The sequence below is a fragment of the Tiliqua scincoides genome, chromosome 3, assembly GCF_035046505.1.
Source record: "Tiliqua scincoides isolate rTilSci1 chromosome 3, rTilSci1.hap2, whole genome shotgun sequence".
Lineage (NCBI taxonomy): Eukaryota > Metazoa > Chordata > Lepidosauria > Squamata > Scincidae > Tiliqua > Tiliqua scincoides.
In genome coordinates, this window is record NC_089823.1 from 97,404,454 (window position 1) to 97,427,613 (window position 23,160).

The following is a 23,160-nucleotide window of genomic DNA, read 5'->3' on the forward strand; positions in this document are numbered from 1 at the left end:
ATGTCTTTGAACATCTGTAGTAGGTGAGCAACGATGAGAGAGAAGCATGCTTTCTTACCTGCTGGTGAGTTTCTCAGAGATAGTTGATGGGCCACTTTGGGGAAACAGGATACTAGACTACATGGGCATTTGGCCTGATCCAACTGGACTTATCTTACATTCTTATGGCATGTAACAGTACAATGATGCTGCAGGAGTGTGGAGTGTATACAGATCCTCCAGGTTTAACCTTGATAATGAGAAATTATTCAAGCCTAGATGGAGACATATATTGCAGTTGATATTGTGAGTACCTCGTGCCTCTTCTTGTAATATTAAAAAGCATTTCTTTACCTTTCATTTAGTCTATCAAAATATAAATTTATGCACAACTTCTGTGACATATGGATCTTAATTAATGTAGTATGTTTCCCATCTGCTAAGCAATAACTTAATGACAACCCATAGAAGGGATACACTGGAATTAAAATCAGGTCAACATGCCTATGTAGTTTTTGTGGGGGGAAAAACTGCTCACTGGCATAATTTAGCATATGAAATGTGTCTACAGGAGAAAAAGGCAAAATTTCATTGGAAATAAAAAAAGGACTTTCTCCTTCAGTTCAACCTGGAAAGGACAGAAGGAGTGCATTAAAAAAAGTTGGCTATCTAATCCAAATAATTTATTATTCCATTGGGACTGGCTCCATATCTTTAACTCGGTGCAGAATTTTTTTTTATATATCCTGGCCCTCAAAGTCCATAAAAACATTGCATTTTTGTAGTAAGTATAGAAAATATATATTAACTGGAGATTACTAACTGAAAAGATGTGGGTTAGGGGTATTTTGGCAAATAGAGCCTTTAATTCTTTAATGCCATTGGAATAATTAAGTTGCAATCCTATGCGTACTTATTTGGGAGTACATACTACATTTGTTTCTAAGTAACTGTGCATATCAGTCTTTATTTTGAACACTGCCAGATGATTATTGCTGGATTCAACTCCTGAATATCCTTCTGATGTTACTGAAGAGCTTGTGTTGTGGTGCCTCAAAATGTTTGAAAGCTACTTGCCGAATAAAGAGTCTAGACAGCATGAAAACGGGCAGTGCCCGAGGCTGCAACTTATGCACAGTGCTTGCGTAGAGACTCTATATGTGGTTGAGGAATGCATAATATACAATATAAAAATATCTGCCCTCTTGGTCCTAAAGACACAATTGTAAATGGTTCATTCAGTGCATTCTCTTTATTGGTAGGATAGGACAGTCAGTTTTGGTGTTGCCCAGCATACTTCTTCAAATGGGAATCTTGAATTCTGGGAGGAAAAAGAATTCTGTGTTGCTCCAAAACCTGCCCCCTTATGTACATACCAAGGAGTGTTTCTTTGCTCTCGTTTTTCACCCATTTTCTTCCACAGTGATACTTCTGAGACTGGGGCTACAATCCTATCCACACTTTCCTGGGAGTAAGCCCATTAACTATACTGGGACTTACTTCTGAGTAGACAGGCATGTCTATGACATGTCCCTGCAGGATGAGCAGAAACAGTCCGCCATCCCCACTGAATCCTGGGATTGTACACATTTACAGTGAGGTGACTTGACAGCACCAGAAAGAGGTTAAGAGGAAGATCCTCTATATTTGGATATCATCCAAGGGAAAGATATTGGGAGTGCCTTACAGCCCAATCCAATCCACGCTTTCCTTGACTCTAATGGGACTTACTTCAGGCCAGGCTAGACATGCCTAGGATTGGGCTGTCAGAGCCCAATCCTGTGCACGTCTATTTGGAAGTAAGTCTCATAGTAGTCAAGGGGGCTTACTCCCAGGTAAGTGTGGCTAGGATTGTGGTCCAAAGCACATGGTCTGGGTAAATCATTGAGGTCCTTGGAATGAGAAGCGGTGGGGTCAGGCATGGAGCTACACAAGCATGCAGGGCAGCCAGGCACGGAGCCCCGCATGCATGAACGGAGTTGCTATCCGTTCAGCACCACTGCGGTGGACAGCTACAGCGGCAGCCGTTTGCCGAGGCTCCCCCCCGAGCTGCAGAAAGGCAGCCAGCCTGGTCTGTGGAAGCGGGAGCGGAGAGTGCCTGGACCCGAGCGGGGCTCGAGTGGGGGTCGCGCGCGGAGGGGGGGGTTGCTGCTTCCTCCTCGGGGTTTCCTCACCTCCGGGTGGACCAGCAGCTGGGAGGGGGCCCTGCAGAGCGGAGCAGGCTCCGCCACCCGCTCCAGACTGCAGGCTCCCGCCGCTGCTGTGCTGCTTCCCCTTCCGACACACAGGAGCGCGTAGAACGTGGAGCGCGCCTCGAAGTCCGTGGCCGGTCCCAGCAGCAGCAGCAGGAGGAAGACCCGCTGGGCGGCTCTTGGGCTGGGCTGATGGATGGCCACGAGGTGCGCTCCCAGTGCGGGCCGGGGGGGCGGGGGCCCGTCGCTCCGACCCCCTGCCGCAGCAGGCGAGGCGCCCCCCGGGCACTCACCCGCCCACGGTGGTCCTTGGACTGCGGAGTGCCGGGAGGAGGAGGGCTCCCCCTGGGCTGGCCCGGGGCTCCCGCGAGCGGAGGCAGAGCGCGGCGGGCGCTCCCCTCCCTCTCCCCCTCCCGCGGCCGAGGGGAGGCAGAGCGAGCCGCCGCCGCCGCCGCCGCCAATGCGCCAGGCTGGCGGCGCAGGAGGAGATGACGCAAAGGGCCGCGCTCTCCCCCCCGAAAAGTGCTTCTCCCGGACGAAGATGGCGGCAACTTAGCGGCGCAGGGCCCCAAGATGAGGGGGGCCCCCGGGCGGCAGGAGGCAGCCAGATCCGCGCCGCCAGCCGGGGGGCGCCGTGCCCGGCGGGAGCCTCCGCAGCAGCAGCAGCAGCAGCCGCAGCCGCAGCCGCAGCGCAGCGGCACCAGCAGTAGCAGCGGCAGCAGGCAGAGCAGCCGCAGCCAGAGCCTCCGTGGCAGCCGCAGCAGCCTCCGCGCTCCGCAGCAGTTCCGGCAACTCCAGCAGCGGGAGGAGGCGGCCACCCGCCGGGCGCGCGTCGTGGGCTAGCGGGGGCTCCGGCCGGCCCTGAGGAGAGGGGGTGGGGCGGCCGAGCGCGGCATGCGGCGCCTGGCGGGGAGCGGGGGGCTGCTGCCGGCCGCGCCGGCGCCGCGATGGGGGCCCGCGCTGTGACCATGCCCGGCTGACGGGCGGAGAGGCAGGCAGGCAGGCAGGCGAAGGACGGCCCGGCCCGGCCCGGCCCAGCGCAGCAGCACCGCCGCCCTTCGCCCAGGCAGGGGGGAGCTTGGCGCCCCGCCGCCCCGAGGAATCCATGCCCGTGGGGCCGTCGTCGAGCCCGGCTGCGGAGCCCCCCTCGCTGTGGAGCCGGCCGGGGCTGCGCGCTCCCGAAATATGAGCAGCCGCCCCCCGGGAGGAGCCGGCTCGGGCGTGTGCTTCGGCCCGCGGGAGCCCGACAAGCCCTTCGCCGACTCGGAGCGGGCGCAGAAATGGCGCCTGTCGCTGGCCTCGCTGCTCTTCTTCACCGTGCTGCTCTCCGACCACCTGTGGCTCTGCGTTGAGGCCAGGCAGGTGGCCGCAGGGCGCCTCCGGCACCGGCACCGGCACCAGCACCAGCCGCAGGGCATGGAGGGGGCGGCGGCCCCCAGCGGCAGCCCCGCCGGCCAGTGCTTCAGCCCGCGCAGCGACGCCGAGGCTGCCTGCCGCCGCCTGCAGCCCGGCGGCGGCGCCTCCTCGGCCCAGGCGGAGCTGCACTTGCCCTTCTGCGACGCCTACACGCTGCGCGAGCTCTTCGCCGGGCTCGCCCGCCCGGACACCCTGAACTGCACCCTGGACCAGGAGGACCTCGACGGCCAGGGCTGCCCCGGGGACGGGGACGGGGTTGGCGAGGGCCGCCGCAGGGACGAGGATTGGCTGGGCGCTTGCCGGCGCTGCGTCCTGGCGTTCCACAGCTACGACCAGCAGGCGCAGGACCGCTACCGGGAGTTCGAGCTCGTCCTCCAGAAGTACCTGCAGGCGGAGGAGTACTCGGTGAAGTCGGGCCCGGAGGACTGTAAGGTAGGGCCCGCTGTGTCTGCAGGGGTCGGCTGGGCTTGATCCTGCCGGTGCCGGTGCTGGTGCTGCTTGCACTTGGGCGTTCCAACCTGCCCGGCTTGGGATCTCGCTGGGTGCCCATCCTCCGGCTCCCCCTTCCTTCTCCACGTGCGGTGAACTCCTGCCTCTGCCAGGGGCTGGCATGCGGCTTGGCAGGGAAGAGGGGGCTGCGTGCCAGTGAGCTGGACCCAAGAAGGGCGCGTGTGCTCCAGGTGGGGAGTGGAGCGTGGGGAGATGTGACGGGCAGTGGGCTCTCCCTGATCCTTACACGATCCAGTCCTGCCACCTCGGTTTGTTCACCCAGCTGGGAAGAAAGGCTGTCTGTATGTCTGTCATGCGCCTGGTGTTGTGCACAACTTTTTAGTGGCTGGACCGGTGGGATTGTTGTGATGGAGTTGAGTTCTGAACTTTCTAGGCACAGCCTCTCTCTTTGGGTTTATGTGCGCGCGTCCAAGAAGAGCTTTCCGAAACCATCCGCCGCTTAAAGACATCCGTTTGGCGTTCCTTTCTCTTCCCACCAGCCTCTGATGACCGGAATGAACCGTCCCGAATAGCTGCTTAGCTGGTCGAGTGCTTTCTGGGAAGGATAGCCTGGTTGGATATTGGCTGTGCAGGCTCCGCACGCCGGATGTTTAAAGTGTTTCTGGGAACGTGGGGGAATCAAAGCTTGGCAATTATCTGGGGAGTCCTAGAGAGTGTGGTAATTGAGTCAGAGAGGAAAGGAAGTAGTCCCGTGTGGCTCTTCCTCTTCTTCTATGTTCGTGTCAGTGTTTCAAGTCTGCGCTGTCTAATCTCTGGAATTGGGACTTGCTCCACATTTATGGCAGGTTGCAAGTAAGCTGCCTTGGAAAAACAGTGATGGCAGAGTCTTAGTGGTTGACTTGTTGCTCTTTGTAGGTGGCTGATTTCCCATTTTGCCTTGTATTTTGGAGAAAGTGCTGTCTTTTTGTTGCTGTTCGCGGGCTGACATGTTTCTCAGGTTGCTATCCTGTGAGTAAGCCCCAATGAAAACAATGGCCTTACTTCAGAGTAAATGTGAATAGCTTTGCCCAGTTTGCAAAACTAATGGTTGTCTGGGTGCTTAAAAATCCTAGGGACTATAGCAGTTTTTTTTAAAAATAGCCAAATAAAACTCTGATTATGGGCATATTAAATAAGTCCAATTGATTTTAATAGAAACTAGTTCCAAGGAAGCATCCTTGGATTATTCATCTGAATTACTGTATTTTCTTTAAGGCTTATCTCCACGATTAAATCTTAGAGCATCTAAAGGAATTTTGAATTTTGTAACTTTAGATACACCTAATTAGTATGAGCCATTTAATTTGTCTCATAAGAATACATAAGAATGATGTTTGGTGAGAGTATTTGGCTGCCAAGAAAACCACCTTTTTCTTTTACAAGGTCAACAGTTTTATTACAATAATTTTAAAGGTTGACATTGAACATATTACCTTTATTTACAAAGGAGGCGACAGTACAAAAGCATTCAGGTTGCAGAAGTTATTAGGATGCAAGCAGCAGTTTAACTTCTTCAGTAGTACCTTTAAGAGTTCAGGGAGTTACCTGTGTGTCAAAAATAAGGAACTGCTTAGTATTAAAGCAAAATGAGAAACTGTTTTGTATTAGTATTCTGAGTCAATTTCTCAGCAGCAGCTATTTTATTTGGTTAAGCTGCAAAGTCTGTAAGGAGTGCTATGAGATGTAACAGTATTCTGCAGGCTTGCACATGCTTGGCGCTGTCCATGGTGCTGGAGGTTCTTGGCGCTGTCCATGGTACTGGATGTAATATGATCTATGATGGAGCTTGACGAACCTATAATATCAATGTGTTCTGGGTGTTCCCCCCTTCCCAATTTTCTGGTTGTAACAAATCCTTACATTTGATGAAGTTAATCTCTAACCAGTAGCCACTGTAATGGCTAATAATATTTATGACTCATGTGAATTAGTTAACATATTAGAAAGTAACTGCAATATTCTGACTGTCCGATATAACTGTGTAGTTCTGATGATTATGTAGCCTGAGGTTCTTATTTTAGGAAAGTGGTCTATTACAAGCTGTACAGACCTCCTTTAATATAATGCTTAGATGTGCTCAAAGACCATAAACGAAAATAATATAGCAATTTCATATTAGGGAAGTTTCTGGAATAACTCAATATGTTTCTTTTGGTCTAGGTGACATTTTGTTATGGTTCTGCTTTAGGTAGCACTTATATAAGCTGGAGTTCCACATCCAGGCCACACTATGTCTCATTTAATTGTTCGGTGTGTCAGAGGCCACCTTTTGCTGTATATTAAAGGAAACAAGATTAATCGGCATGGATCTAAACAGCAAAGCTGTTAAAGCAGTTTCCATTTCAGACAAGAGACTGTTTTTTTCCAGTTTACAATTTGTACTTGATGACAAAATCAATGATACTTACTATGCATACCATCCCTTGTAGCATTTGTATTCTGTCATGTCTTTAATTTCTTCCTACCCAAGTAGCATTAAAGAGCAATTGGAAAGTAGAAACTACAGCATGGCTGATGCTCCTTCTGAAAATTAAGATATTCTAGGAATACTGTGTATTGGCAACAGTAATTGGCAAAGACTCTTAGTATTGCTTAGCTTTGATATTATTTCATTATGACACACAGAAGTCATGTTTCTCATGTTTCATTTCTAATGTGTATTTTTTTAAAATTGTAGCTCAATCCTCTGTGTGGTTACTCAGATGTAAGTCTGACTGTGCTTAATGGGACTAAATGGCCCAATCGTACCCTTTGCTGCCCACTGAAGCAAAAGTGCTAAAATGGCATATGATGGGGGGGCATCTCTAGGTAAGGTAATTCCCTTTCCTGGGGGTAAGCCTCTATGGCACAGGTGGGTATGCTTTGGACTTATACTAACTGAATAGCTGTTGTAGGTTCACATGGGGTCGGGTCTGGGAAGGGGGATAGGATTCAGTGTGCACCAGAGCCACCAATCCCACCCCCTCCCAGGCTTGATCTGCCCACCACTCTCCTCCATTGCCTCCGGCCTTCTGCCCTGTTATGTCCCTCCCTACCCTTGTTCTGCCCTGCCCCACCCTTCCCAACTCCCTTGCTGACTTACCTGCTCTGGTGAGCAGTGGGTGATGCAATAGCATGGCAGTTTATGGCGTAGAAGGCTCACTACCAGCAGGTGGCACGCATAAGATTGGAGCCTTACTTCCAGATAAGGGTGCGCAGGATTGTAGCCTTAGCTATCTTTTCTGTGTGGCAAACAACCTATAGATAACTTGCTATTATATCGTTATTCTGAACTAGAATAATATTTTTGCTGCCACAGCTCACAGTTCATTAAAAATATGTTATTAATTTCAGGGTATACCCTTGATATTTGTTTAATGGATCTGATGAATAAAATCAGGATTATTTTAAGACCTCAAGGCCTTGTGCTACTAGAAAAAGTATTCTGGCAATGCAAGGCCACTTATAGAGGCACAAAAGCAGTGCTGCCATCATGCACATCTGGGCTACAGCAAATAGGAAGCGACATGGCATGTGCATCATTGGCGCCAGAAGTCTCCACTAGTGATGGTGAGTTGGTGGAGATCATGGGTAAGGTTACCAGATACAAAGGGGGATAGAATGCCTATACCGTTAACCATTGTATAGAAAAGGGAATTTTGGCAGGTGCAGCTCCATTTAAAAAGTTGTACCTGCCAAAATTCCCTCTTCTCCACAATGGTTAAAGGTACAGGCGCTCTGTCCCCCTTTGTATCTGGTAATCCTAATCATGGGGAGGGGTGTTTGGGGGGCAGGGATGGGGAAGGGCACAGAGTGAGGTGGGGGTGGATTCCAGTGGCAGTGCCTTGCTCCAGGACCCTACCCCCACTTTTATAGGCTGCCTGCTCCTTTTCTTTTCTTGGACATATGCCAGTAAAATGCCTTGTTTATATCCAAAGAGACCCACAGGTGATTGGGCAGCCTACTGGGGTACACTGAAAATATTATAAAAATATTTTTACTTACCTCTTACTGGCTGTCTGGTTGCTTCCCCCACTGCAATGCGCAGCTGCATTGGTGCCAATGGTGAGGAACAGAATTGGGTAGTGGCAGCCCAATCCTATCCACACTTTCCTGGGAGTAAGCCCCATTGACTCTAATGGGACTTACTTCTGAGTAGATATGCATAGGATTGGGCTCTAAGGCTGTAAGCTTATACAAACTGTCCTGGGAGTAAGTCTCATTGAACAAAAGACTTTTGAGTAGACATGTATAGGATTGCGTTTTAAGAGACCTGGGAACTTTGAGACCACCTTTCCTTCTCTTCTCAATTAGAGTATACTATTTGTCAGTGTTGACCCTGTATGTGTGAGACCTGGGGGAGTTTCCGTCCTTTGCCAACCTCCTTAATGACAGCCTAAACAAGGCTGGCCCATCCATGATGTGGTTGCCTCAGGCAAAAGCTTGGTGGAGGGTGCCTATCTCTGTCTGCTAACTTGTGTCCTGTACTCCTCCGTCTCCTTCCACTCCCTGCCTTGGAAGATGGAGAGGGGTACAGAGAGAAAGAAATGAGAGAGGAAGAATGGAGAGAAGAATGACGAGCTAGAATGTTGGAGAATGGGTTGGGGGGCAGATGCTGGTGCATCATTATCAGGTAAGGGGAGCAGAATTTGTCAAGGCCTTCGGCTAGCCCCGGCTCTCATATTCTAGAACCAATAAATCTAATTTATTGGACAGATTTAGGTGATTCACTGACTTGACTGTATGATTTTCACTGGCAATAAAAAACATACTAATTAAGCATTACAACAGAGATTGATGTTAGAGATAAATATTTGCATTTGTATCGGATGTGGAATTACTTGGATTCTTGAGGCTTTTTGCTGGATCTTGGTTGTTGGTTTGGTTTTCTCCTGCTTTTGTAATTTCCTTTAATGCTTTTGCTTTCAATTTATTTGATTATGTTTGGGATTTTATTCTTATGAATTTTCTTGAGTTTTATTTTAAGTGAAAATATGAGTATAAGTTTCCTAAATAGTTAAGTGAATACAATTAATAATAGTATATTGATATTTATAGCAACAAATGTTCTCTTACCCTGAGAAGGCTTCCAGAGGGTGAAACTCCCACGTGGGATACAGAGGGCACCCTGTTGGTACTACAGCATCTTTGTATGGGGAGTTAGGATTAGGTTGTGTGAGTCACTTCGAGATTTTTGAAGGAAAAGAAGCATAAAAATAAACATAAATCAATACATCCAAAACTTTCTTAAGTTTGTATATAATAGTATAGTTCTGCAGTGAAGCAAGTTTTTGGTAGTTGTTAAGTGAGAATTAAGGCAACTCATAAAGTACCTGTAAACATTCATGTTTTTGAAAATTGTGATACAAAATGAATGTGATACAAAATGAATATGAGAAACATATGAATGTGAGAATTATTGCAAAGATATTTTTAGTTTCTACTTTCAAAACAGATGATTTTAAATTTTCGTCTTCAATTTTGTCTTTTATCATCAGAAGTTGTAATCTACCTTGGTAACACTGTGGTGTTATGTCAAGGCACTATCAGGTTAGAACAGTTGGCTTGTGGATCCCTGCTTCCTGTGCCTCTAGAATTGCTTATCAGAGGACGGGGTTATAGACTGTTTCCGCTGGAACATTCTTTCTACATCTTGTAAACTTTAGCCTGAGAAATCTGGTGGCACCAGAGATCAGAATGGTATAAATCTTCCAGGGCTGCAGACTTCCCCCAAGCTGGGCAGCTTCTCAGTGATGGAGGTTCCCAAGTGCTTTTTTTGAACCACTAGACTACGGATCTTCATCTGAATTTAATGCTCCCATGCCTTGGTCTGGGTACATGATATATTGCAACAATCACATTTAATAGTTTTGTTTTTATGCTAAATCACCAGTGTCCTAAAGCATGAAGGCATCTCAGTATTTTCATTGCACCAAAAGACAATGGGAAAACTCAGAGTCAATAACAATGGCATGAGGATAGGTTTCTCATATCCTAAAATTGGCCCATTGATAGGTTATCAATTGGTTCATTTCTGAACTTTTCTTTACAATGTTTCAATGTGAAATCAGGTAAAGGTATACTAAGACAACTGCATTTTGTGGTATCTCTTTTTGTTACTCCTTACCCAGAGTTAAGGGATGAAAGCAGGAGTGGGCATTATTGTGATCTGTGGAATTTTGTAAGCTTCCTTGGGTGTCCCAGTAATCGGGGAAAAGGTGGGGCATAAATAAATACACATTTTATTTGTGTGTATCACTAATTTTAATCTTGCTGTTGAACCATACCCAGCAACATTCATTGTTGCTGGGCAGAATGAAGTGTTTTCTACAGGCGTACAAGTTTATCTTCCTTCCAAGTACACATACTTGGGCATGTTCATGGCTCTTGTTCCTTCTCTTGGTCAGCACACACCTAGATTTGACCTATATATTTGAACATATTAAAGCCTTATGGTGAAAGATCCACTGGTCATTGACATGCCAGTCCTAACCAACTTTCCAGTGCTGATGCAGCCATGTCAATATTCTGCATTCTCTGGTGGAGGGCAGTCACAGAGGCCTCCTCAAGGCAGTGACATATCTGAGGAGAGGCAAGGGGGACAAATGCCCTGGGCACCAGGCCGGAGGGGGGGAACAGCACTGTAGCACCATCTACCCCGCGGTGCCCCACCTCACTCCTCTCAGGCAGGCACTCAGGGCCTTTTGCCCAGAGGTTTTCTAAGGGCCGGGAAAACAGCACCCTGCCTCCCCAACCCTCCAAATGCCTTGTAAAGGCCTTGGAGGGCCAAAAAACATTTTCATGGAAAAACATGAAAAAAGGAGGAAAAACATTTCCTCCTGTTTCATGGAGGAAATCGGAAGTGACTTTTTATGTTCTTAGAAGGCTTTCTAAGGGCTGGGAAGGCTTCTCTGGCCCTCAGAATGCCTTCTAAGGGAATAAAAAATTACTTCAGGTTTCCACCATGAAATAGGAAGTGATTTTTTTGGCCCTCCGAGGCCTTTCTAAAGCCTTTGTAGGGACAGGGAGGGTGCGTGCGACCTCTGGAAGGGAGGCAGGGGGTGGAAGCCCATCAGTGGGGGGGGGGTGGCAGCTCAGCCAATGGGGAGGTGGCAGCCTGTGGTCATGGCCCCAGGCGGTGCTGGGACCAGGACTGCCACTGCTTCAAGTTAAGGGAATGTTTGTTCCATTACCTTGGGGCTGCATTGTGGCTGTATCAGCACTGGAAAGTTGGTTAGGTTTGGGCTGCCAGTTCAGCATTAATGACTATTATTGGTTCTGTGTTTCTCAAACTGTGGGTTGCAACCCACCAGTGGATTGCGATCTGATTTTTGGTGAGTCGCAGGCCCTACGACCAGGAAGCTGCACTTAACTTGCTGTGTGACCTGCAAGTTGCTTCTGGGTCACTCAGGTGCACAAACAGTTTCATTGGCCATGCTGCATTGCTTCCAGGTCAAAAATTGGTGTTGCAACTCACAGTTTGAGAACTATGGCACACTGTGGCCACTGAAGCAGGTTGCACACTGGCTTGACTTGGAGGCAACTTCCAAGTTGCTCACCATGTTAGGTTGCAGCTTCTTGGCCTTGGCTAGGACCCAGATTCACAACAGATGATGGAGTGGATCACAAAAGTAAGTAGTTTGAGAACCCCTGGTCTAATCCGATTAGCAGTAGCTTACCAAGATCTCTGGTAGAGTTCCTTTCCAGTCATGTTACCTTAAGTATTTTTTGGAGAAGTTGAGGATTGAAGCAGGGGCTTTCTGCATGTAAAACATATGTGCTAAGCTATGGGCTCTTCCTTATATGATGCAACTGCAAAATGAAGGCTATTGCTGGAATGGATAGGCACCTTTTTTGTTACCCACTCCGCTTTTATACATTGAGGAAAACTGTTGAGTTTCCCGTTTCCATTAGAAACTCTGCATCTGATTGATGCTTGAATGATTGTCATGCAAAGACGGGGCTGCAACGAACAACCTAATCCTACTGGGCTGCAGCACTGGTGGACTGCACATACCACTGGTGCTAGCTGCTGTGAAGCAGTCATAAATCATGGTCACATACTGCCAGAGTGCCAGCGGGAAGGCTGGAGCCTTCCCACTTGTGCCAGTAGATCTATGAAGACCCACCAGAAGAGGTAAGCTGGTGGAGGGGTTTGGTGGGGAAGGGGTTAAATGGGGCAGGGGTTGGACAGAATGGTGGAGGGGTGGGTAGAACAGGGTGGTAAAGCAGTTGGGAAGAGGGAGTATCAGGCTTGAGATCGGTGGCAGCAGCTGAATTCCAACCCCCTTTCTGGCCTGATTCACCATCGTGGGTCAACGCGAACTTGTGCCAATGATTGAACTGCTGCAGGTTCACATTGACCCATAGTGGCTGTTGGAGTTTACCCCGAGGAGAACTCTAGCAGCCAAAAGTCCCCTGCGCAGTGCAGTGGAGGCTGTGCTGGTGCCATTGCATCATCGCACATGGATAGAATTGAGTCCTAAATCGCAAGCAAGGCTGGACTGAATTATTGCAGGCTTTGAGGGAGGTGCAAAGGTCAAGACAGAAGAGGGCTGGTTTCATCCGCACACTACAGCTTGAGTATCTTGATGCAAAATCATAGAAATATTAAGGCTTTTCACTGAATATTGTGAGCTGAGAGAACCGCATCAGAAATTAATTCTTAAAAACAAGCAACCAGGTTCAGATGGCAAAATCTTATCAAGGTCCAAGTGCAAAACACACATGCTGTGTAGTCCTAAGCATGTTTACTCAGATGTGAGTCCCACTGAGCTCAATGGGGCTTGCTGCCTAGTTAGAGTGCTTTGGATTGCACTTTTAGTTCCAAAGAAAATCAGTGAGCATTTTACTCATGGGCAAGTTGTTATTATTGGCACTGCAACTGATTTTGAAGCATTTTTATTTTTTCTGCCAAGGGGTGTAAGAAATATAGAAAAAGAATTCGGTATAAATGTAAGACGTAAATTACGTTTTTATTACAATAATGGAAAAGTACAGTGGCAGCATTAATTATTAATATGAAGTATTAATATCTGTATCAATTTATGTAAGGAACAGACAACACATTGTCAAGAAATCATAGAAAATAGAGCATAATTCTCTGAAGCATATTGTTTCAGAACAATATAAGCATTGACTTGGATAAGCAATTATTGTTCCAACTTTTCCCAAGCTTGTATATAGTAAGTTACTTTTGACTGGGATCTGCAAATACATTGCCATATCGCCAGTGAGAACCATAAATTTAATTTTGGTGACCAGTGGTAGAAACTTCTAGTGCAGTTTCTTCAACCTGTGGGTCACAAAGCCTCATGGGGGGGGGAAGGGGTCACAGCAACCTTTCAAAGCCTGTGCAAAGGAGGGCTTGGACCCAATCCAATAATGGTGCTGCCTTATCAAAACGGAGTTCCTGATCTCATCCTGCACAGCCGCTGTCTTGTTCTGCAGCTCCTAAGGCCAGCCCTGCTCTGCTTCCTCACAGAGTTGTGAAAATACAAGAGGTGGAGGGAAACAGGGTGGTCAGGGGAAGGGCTGGGAAGATTGGGTCCCAGGAGCAGGGTGGGATTGGCAGTGGGTCCCCAGTCTTATACTTTTATCTTTTGAGGTTGTGGCACGAGTAAGGTTGAAAACCACTGTTCTAGTGTAATCCACCACACAGGATATAATACTTTCAAATACTATTGCCAACATAGCGAGGAAGATAATGCCTTCTCCAAAGTTTTGATGTAAAATCCATATATTAGATTGTGTTCATAACAATACCTCCCCATCAAACTAACACACACGTACACCAAACTACCCCCTCACTACTGGAGCTCTCAAGCCCAGTAAGAATTCATAGACTCTTGCCTTTGACATTATATCAGCATTATGAAATTTTGCATGGTAGGATGCACATGGTGGGTGCCAAAACTGATTTTAACTGATAATAAGCCACAAATATCATCATGTTGGCTACCTTCAGTCTCGAAAGACTATGGTATCGTGCTCTGAAAGGTGGTTCTGGAACAGCGTCTAGTGTGGCTGAAAACGCCAATTCGGGAGTGACAATCCCTTCCACACTGGGAGCAAGTGCAGTCTGACCCTGGTCTGTCTCCCTGGCTATGGGCCTTCCTTCTTTGCCTCTTAGCCTCAGACTGTTGGCCAAGTGTCTCTTCAAACTGGGAAAGGCCATGCTGCACAGCCTGCCTCCAAGCCGGCCGCTCAGAGGCCAGGGTTTCTCACCTGTTGAGGTCCACTCCTAAGGCCTTCAGATCCCTCTTGCAGATGTCCTTGTATCGCAGCTGTGGTCTACCTGTAGGGCGCTTTCCTTGCACGAGTCACACAAATATCACTGCAGCAAATAGTTAATTTAAAATCATTCTTGATTGATATCCTCAAGGAGTTGATGCAAGTACAGTGGACCCTTGTTTTACAATGGTAATTTGTTTCGGAGACACTACTATATTGTGAAAATATTGTAATGTGAACCCAATAATGCATTTTTTTTTTTTTTGGTAATTCATTCCATGACCTTGGAAGCTGAAGTTTCTGTCACAGAACTTCCCTTTCTGAAAGGTGATTTAAAAGGTGCTTACAGCAGTCTTTAGGGCCATGATTAAAAGTTTACACAATGTTTAGTGATAAAACACAAATTACGAGGCTGTATCCTTCCTTCTGTGTGCATAACCATGATGTTACAAATGCTGCTACCTCCTCAGATTCTAACTAGAAGGCTTGTGTTTGCATTGGCTGTATCCTTTCCTACATGCATACAGCCACAGTGTTAGAAACATGCTATTGGCTGAGACAGTACCAAATACTTGCATTTTCATAGCTGATTGGCCTATCTATCACTCCTGAGGTCCTGTAGATGTCAGCTGTTAGTGAAATGAATAACTTATTGCATATGAACCCCCCTTTTTTAGACTATGAAGTGTCCATTGTTAAGTGATTTGCTTGTAAAGTGAATCCTTTGTAAAGTGAGAGGCCGCTCAGTTCAATCCACTGAGAGCCAAATCCTATCCAACTTTCCAGCCCTGGTGTAGCCATGCCAATGGGATGTACATTGCATTCTGTGATGGGAGCTAGTTACAAAGGGCTTCCGCATGGTAAATGTTTGTCTCCTGGCCTTGGGGCTGCATTGCCACTGCACCGGCACTGGAAAGTTGGATAGGATTGGCCCCTGAGGCTCCCAGGGTCTAATGATAGCAGTCATAATCATAAAAAGAGAAAACTGCTTCCTGAGTTTGAATTGTATTCTGGTTTATTTTCAGTTCTGTGTGATGCATGTTAATACAAGGTGCTTTGTATTTGGCACAATGCACAAAAGGTATGTTGAGAATGAAGAGACTTCTTTTGTTGTAGAGACTTTTTAGAGCTAGGCCACTTGGAGGTGGAGATTGAAATCTTTCCTTTGCTTGAGACTTGCTGGCAAGTCTAGCTGCTCCTCCCTCTCCCTTTTAAAGAGGTGATACAGAGCCCAATCCTATCCAACTTTCCAGCACTAGTGCAGCTGCAATGCAGCCCCAAGGTAAGGGAACAAATGTTCCCATAACTTGAGGGGGTCTCTGTGACTGCCTCCCCACCTTAGGATGCAGTGCACGCCCCATTGGCACAGATGCACCAGCACTGGAAAATGGGATAGGATTTGGTCCAAAGGCAGCAGGGTAAAAGATGGGAGGGGTTAAGTTCTGTGGAGTCAGCTCATGCCAAAATTGTTGGTGGGACTGCACTCTCACTTGGGGCAGTACAGCTGCCAGGTTAGCCAGCACCATGCAAAGGTACTGGTGTACTGGATTTGGTTTTGCTCCTGCCACTTCCCATACCTACCGAGGTTGCTTATGGCCTGGCTAGCCTTGTTTCTTGCACAGCCTGAGAGTGAACCTGTATTCTTTTCCTGGGCAGTGGAGCTGACATGAGAAAAAAGCAGCTGTAAGTAGTAACTTGCTACTTTGGGAACTTGCTAATTTGGGATGGAAATACTGCTAAATATCCTGGCTTGATAAAGCATTTGCTCATAAAAAGCCCATAACAGGGAGGTGATTAACAAGAACCCCTCACATGAGGCCTTGTTGCCAGATAGCATTCTGTAGATGGCCAAATCTCTCCCTAAACACCAAGAGGATGACCTGTTCTAGGCCCTGCCTACTAGTCTTCTCAGTTCTTCCTCCACTAATGTCTAGATTAGTGGTTCCCAAAGGCCTCCTTAGGAGGAGGCCCACATATTTGTTGGGGCGGGGGGATTGCAGCAACGTGATCCCCAGCATCACGCTGTTGCTGGGGATGGGAGGGGTTTTTTCACTTACCTCCAGTCACTGCTGGAGTTCTGGGAGATCTGGGTGTGTGTCTGAGGAGACCTCCGCAGGGCTCCCCAAGCCTCTGTAAATCTGAAAGATAGGAAACAGGTACTTCTGGTTTTTGTGACAAATCCAAAAGTGCCCCTTTCCTCACTTTTTACAGACTTAAAGAGGCTTGGGGAGTCCTGCAGAGGGCTCCCCAGAGCTCCCAGGATTCTAGTGCTGGCTGGAGGTAAGTAAAAACCCCTTTCCCCAGCTGTAGTGTGATCCTGTGGATTGTGTTGCTGCCTTCCCCCCCTCCCCACCCCTTAAAGGTAGTGCTTCCCTACCCATAGGCCAGTGCTTCCCTGGCTGGTGGGTCTTGACCCATCTGTTTGGGAACCACTGGCTAGATGGCTCATAGAAAAATACGGCTTTTTCCAAATAAAGCTAGAACAGAAAGGAGTCTTCACTATCCCTCTAAAGCAGGGTTTCTTATCCTTTTTATGATTACAGACTCCAAAGGATTGCCCAATATATCCCCATGCACCTTTTGCCAAACTGTTGAAATCCTCATCCTCATCACCAGTCCTTTTAGGTATCAGTATGACCTCAAAAGATGTCAAGCAAAACCAAGCTATTAACACGTGGACAGCTAGGAACAGAGCACCTTTTTGACAATGGTGGTAGTTAATAGTCTAATTTAAAAACAATTTTTAAAAAAATTGTTCACAGTTTGAATCCCTTACCCCACCATTTGGTTGCCATATACTCAAGGGGCATGGATACCCCCAGTTAGGAATCCCTACTCTAAAAAATCTCCTGAATTTCCAGTTACTGAATTAGTTATCGGTTTTTGTGCTTTGAAGTTGAATCCTGGTTGTCAGGACTGCTCTGAGATTTTTTTTGATTTAGGTTCAGTTTTGATACACTGAAAGAAAAGCCTCTCTGAACAGTGTCCTAGCTTCTGTCTGGGTTCAATTCCCTGGTGTTAAGAATAATAAAATGCATTCAGACAATCTCATTGTGACCACTGCTCTGTCAGCATAGACCGCTTCCTTTGATACAAACAATAGCTATATTCTAGTACAGTGGTTCCCAAACTGGTGGGTAGTGACCCACCAGCAGAACTGGAAGCAGGGCAATCCCCCTTAAGGGGAGTGTTTCTTCTCCAGTGGTAGTGACAGCGCCACAGGGATTGCAAAGCTGCCATTTCCAAGGGCCTTTTATACTTACCTGGGGGACAGCATTGGCCTCTTGCAGGGTCCTGGAGGCTTGCAGCCCCCTCTGAACTCCTCTGTAGCTGCTGTAAAAAGCCCTTATCTCCAATCTAATGCTATTTCCTGTTTTCCCACAAAAACTGGAAGTAGCTTTAGATCAGGGATAAGGGCTGTTTACAGCAGCCATGGAGAAGATCAGAGGGGGCTGCAAGCCTCCAGGACCCTGCAGGAGGCCAGCGCTGACCCCCAGGTAAGTAAAGAAAAGACCTTTGGAAGCACTGTTGCTTCCCTTCTCCCCACCCATGCAAATTCTCACCTGGATCCCAACTCCCCTGTAGGAATTTGGGAACCACTGTTCTAGTGTTTTGTGTTAGATTTCTGTTCCTTGGTCTCCCCTTCTTGTTTGCTGCACAGTTGTGCCATCATACAGGCTGTTCAACAAAAATTATATCTGAAGGGTGACAGTCTAGCACAGCCATTTTCAAGCACTGTGCCGTGGCACACTGGTGTGCCGCGAGTGGTCCACAGGTGTGCCACAGGAATTTGGGGGAAGGTCATTTATTAATAGGGCCAATGGGAGATGTGAGCCCCATACTGGCAGTGTGGTGTGCCTTGTCAATTGTCAAAAACCTGGTGGTGTGCCTTGATGATTTTAGTGCCTTGTCAGTGTGCCATGCGATGAAAAAGGTTGAAAATCACTGGTCTAGCAGATCCTGTCTTCATATCGACCACGTGGATACAAACATGAAAAGGTGCATGCCATGTGGGATTGGAGTTTCCAGCTTTTGAACTGGTCCCTATAGGTGTCCCTTTAAGAATTTCTCTATTGTCATTAGGAGCTGATCATGTTTAGCTCCACACCATGAAAAACTTTACCTGAATATTTTTGCATAGTAAAACTGTGTTAAAGGGGCAGCAGCAGGATATTTCTGGCCAACTGGCAAGCCTACATGAGAGCAAAAGCAGGCCAGGAGAAGTAAAATCACAGAAAAAGAAAAAAAAAGCAAATATGACAGGGTCGACACATCCTAAGTTCTATTTACTGTGGCTAAATAATCTTAAGTCCCAGTTCTTTGGCTGGGGACTGCTCTGTCATACTCTTGTATTGAATTATCAATTTACAGATAAAGCAAATCTAGAGTTTGTTCTGTTTGGGAGTGCAGAAAAAATATAAAAGCATTTGTGGAAATAGAGTTTGTGCTTAGGAAAAATAAGTAGGTATATAAGATCTGACCCCTGTTATTGCATTTCTTCCATATCTCCCTGCTTTCTTGTCTTTAAGTGGGGGAGGGGATTACTAGGTACTACTAGGTCTTTCTTCAAAATAACCACAGTGATGATCACTGAAAGCTGAAGGAAAATGAGAGTGGGAGAACCAGAGTGTGGGATGTTGTGCTGAAACTGGCTGTGGTTCAAATTTCTGCTCACTGCAGGAACCTCTTTGAGTGGGCTTGCATCTCAGACACCGCATCTCAGACTTACCTGTCAAGCAGGATTGTTTGGATGATAAAATTAGACCGGCATATATATTGGAAAGCCAGCATGGTGTCATATAGTGTGTCGGGCGTAGGCTAGGCAGACGTGAGTTCAAATTTGTACCTATAGACACAGCTTACTACGGTGACCTTTGGCTAATGATTTTCTGTCAGCCGATCTCACTATTGTGAAATGGTTTGTGGTTAGGTGGTTTGTGGAAATGGTTAATTGATTAATCCAAAGCTTACAACCCAGTCCTACGCCCCTCCCCCCATTGATGCAGCCTCACCACTGGAATCCATACTGCATCTGCAGTAGGGGGGTCAGTTGGAAAAGTCTCCTTGGAGTAAGTAAACTTTTGTTCACTTATCCTGGGTAAAGCTTTGATTGCCGCCATGGGACTCCTTGGATCTATACCTGCAGTTCAGCAGGCATGAGGCATGTAGCTGTGGTGGTAAGGGAGGTGGTGTTGGTGTTAGAATCAGCTCATGCAAGTGCCACGATACCGTCCCTGGTCTGCCTCCCTTCCAGCCCTCTGCCCTGCCTGCAATGACCTGGTTCTTCCCATGCCCCATTCTGCCTCTGCTGCTCTTGCACCCATCTGTGCTGGTCTGACATTGGGTTTCCTGCATTGCTGCTGGTTGTGGCAGTACATGCAAAAGGGCTGCCAGGGGCACAATGTGCATGCTACCAGAGGCCATTGTATGATAGTGGAACTCTGTCCCTCTGTTGTAAAACCCTGTGTATACTGGCCCAATCCTGCAAAGGATTGGGCCATTTTTCTTGGTATGGTTTATGTATTGAAAGGAGCCCAAACTATAATTGTCTTCGGAAAGGAAAGATTGCTATATATTGTGCTGTTACTTTTGGTCAGAGATAATATATAGAATCAAATCAGCAATCCATATAGTCCAACATTATGTGTGACACTGCAAACCATTGAGAAAGAAGCCCCCAGCAAGAATGTAAAAAAAACCAAAAACATATTTTTCTGATCCTTGATGTAAATGTAGATGTTCATGCAATATAAATTGACTTCTGTTTACCTTTTGAAATCCATTCTGTTTGGAAAGCTATCCTGTTAGGGAAAAGGCTAAGTTTGGCATTCTAGCTTTCTGTGCGCAAGGAATTTTTGAGATAGAGATACATTCAAACATTTTATGCCCTATATCTGATTCTGAAGTGGTACAGTCCTCGAGAACTGCATTGTACACTTTTTTTTGAATGTTTGAATTGGCTTTTAAACAAATAGTACTTCAAGCACTACCATTCCATGGGCATCTGTTGCAATTTCCAGCCCTCATATTTACCCATCATTATTCTACTCACTCATACGAATCCCTCAGGAGGTCTTCTGCCTTTTATGTTTGGTTAACCAAAATAAAATTGAGTTATCTGTAAAATTTTATTGTCTTCCTGTTCAGCTCCTGTTTTGCAGTCCATGAATAAGTCCTAGTGAGAGCCTGAAGACCTACAGTTATTACCTTGAGCTATACTCAAAATTGACCACTTATTTCTGATCTTTGCTTTCTTTGTATTATAGCTTGATCCTCAAAGCACTCAGTTTACAGGGAAAAGAGATTGTGCTAGTTGACAATGAACAGGCCTGCAACTGTTCAGCTTCATCAAATAAATCTGCTTAGCTTCAGCCACTGAGGCAGTGGCTTGTTCTATCACAAATAAGAGGCATCCAGAATGAGTAGGGCAGAGTCACCCACCTTTGCTTCACTTGTCATGCCAAACTGTTTATCCCCAAAGAAAACAGGCACAAGTAGCACTGATAATCACAGCTCTAGCACTGTCCCTTAGGATGTTGGGTGCTAGAAGGTGCAGTATTAGTGACAACTGCCGCTATGCCAGTACAGGCTCTGAGATCACGTTTTCCCTACTGGTGGGGCAATGCAAGATCGGATCAGGTTGTTTGCAAACTTTCAAAAAACAGTAATATTACAGCCCGCATATGTAGTGAGCTAGTATACTGAAGCAGCACTGAATTCTGATCCAGGTAGTCCTCAGTTAAAACCTTGCCTCAGCTATAAACTTACTTGGTAACATCAGGCAAGCCTTCATGATCTTGGAAGCTAAGCAGGGTCAGGCCTGGTTAGTACTTGGATGGGAGACCGCCTGGGAATACCGGGTGCTGTAGGCTTATACCATAGTCTTTCGAGACTGAAGGTTGCCAACCACCATCATGCTCTTCATGAAGAGCCCTTCATGCTCAGCCCTTCATCTGTAGCATGATGAAGATGATCATTGTCGTCGTCATCATTCTTGCACGGTTGTTGTAAGGAATACGGAGATATTGCATCCTGAACAGTTTAAAGTACTACAGGAATGCTAAGTAATGTTATGTCTGGTCTGGGCAGGAGGTCTGGTCTAGAGGGTTGAGACTCCGTCTGCCTGAAGATAACATCCACAAGGTCGCCAGTTCGAGGCCACCGGCACTGTGCGGCTTTGAAGCAGCTGACAAGCTGAGCTGAGCTATTCCATCTGCTCTGAGCGTGGGAGGATGGAGGCCAGAATGTGAAGCCAGATCGGAATGAAACACCTGAATGTAGTGGTTCTTGAAAGAAAGAAACTTCTTTCAATTGTAAAAATCCCTATTTAATAAGGGATTTAAAATAAGCCTGCCTATGTAAACCGCCTTGAATAAAGTCTTGAATAAAGACCAAGAAAGGCGGTATATAAATACCTGTTATTATTTATTATTATTTATGTAAAAAAGTGTCAGTAAAAAAAAATTGATGAAATTCATTGGGATAGAATGTCTCAAGGAATGCTGAATTGCAAACAGCCTGTTTAACCACTACAGTATTTACTATCAAGTGCTAGAGGGCCTGCTATTAAGGCAATGTTTTTCTTGTATTTGTTTCTCTATTAGAACCAGTCCACACAAACAGGTTGTTGTGCATTGAATGCTTAAAGTGTAACTGCATGGAGTCTGCTGCTCTTTGTGGTGAGCTCTTAATGTGCAGTCTTTTTCAATGTTTATCAGCTTTTTCCTCACCAGAATCCTGGTAACCTTTTTTTTTTTAAAAAAAATCAGTCTGTAATTGCCTTGTAAGTGTTGGTAGATCCTGTGGCAGGCAGCTTCAGACAAATGGGTTGCCTTGTTAAGCAGCCTGGTGACTGCATAATACTTGTTTGTGTGAATTAGGCTTCAGTAGAAGAACTGACTGCTAAGGGATACAGCCTCTGTAGCAGTGATATAATCAAGCCTCAGCTTCTGTAGATAGACACACATCATGATGCTGGGAATAGAATTTTTTCTGCCTTATTTGGATGATCCTTTGAACATATCCTTCCCTGCTGTAGTTCATGCAGGAATTCCCAGATTGTGCTATTTGGCTCTCTGCTTGAAGAATTGCAAGATATTGATACAGGGAGTGGGCACAGAAATATGGTTCTGTAATAATTCTGTGTGATTTTTCAGAACATGTGCTAACGTGCACAAAGGGGAAATCTGTTTTTGTCCTTAGGGACTCTGTGCAGCGGCCAATGGCACAGCTCAGTGGTTTGGTTTGGATGGAAGAGGGAGGTGAGTGTAATACTTGCGTGTCTCTGATGTGAAGAGTGGGCCCCTGTAAGTCCTGTGGCTGGAGATCATGGTGACTCAAAAAGGAACAGGCAAAATGAGTGTCACAGTCATTGGCTTTATAATTGGCTTGACAATTGATGTTTAGGTGGAAGGGAGAGGGTTACATGAGCCAAGCCCTTGGCCTCCTTGAAGCAGCTTCATTGGGCCTGTCTGACAGGTAGAAGTTAGCCAGTAGGAACACTCACCCTTGAGCTCCTGGGCGGTTCCCTGTCTCAACCCTGACCAGGGTTTTAAAAGCCCTTAGTACATTCTGAGCATGCTCTGCTTGCAGCTTCCTGTTGGAGATGACCAGGATGCAACTTCTGGTTCCATTGGTAACTGGGGTCAGTCTAGCCTAATTAATGCTATGCTGAGGCTTACCTTTTGTGGCTTCCATTGATAGCAATACCTGACCCCAAGAAGCAGGAGTTGGATTGCCTGGAACAAGGTGATTCAGAATCAGACGCTGTGGACTTGCCAGCAGCCCCTGACAGCAAAGGTGTTTTGCTCCCACCTAAAAACACCAACTCCCTACCTACGTCCACCTGGCACTCTCTCCTGGCCCCTTCACT

General features: G+C 46.7%; 1 protein-coding gene across 1 annotated transcript in view; it reads left to right on the forward strand.

Annotated features, from left to right (window-relative positions):
• The first annotated feature begins 3,356 nt into the window (after nucleotides 1–3,356).
• NALF1 (NALCN channel auxiliary factor 1) overlaps nucleotides 3,357–23,160 on the forward strand; it is a 430,376-nt gene continuing 410,572 nt past the window's right edge. Inside the window, exon 1 of the mRNA XM_066621343.1 lies at nucleotides 3,357–4,019. Within this exon, the coding sequence (XP_066477440.1) occupies nucleotides 3,357–4,019 (663 nt within the window). The remainder of the gene's footprint in view (nucleotides 4,020–23,160) is intronic.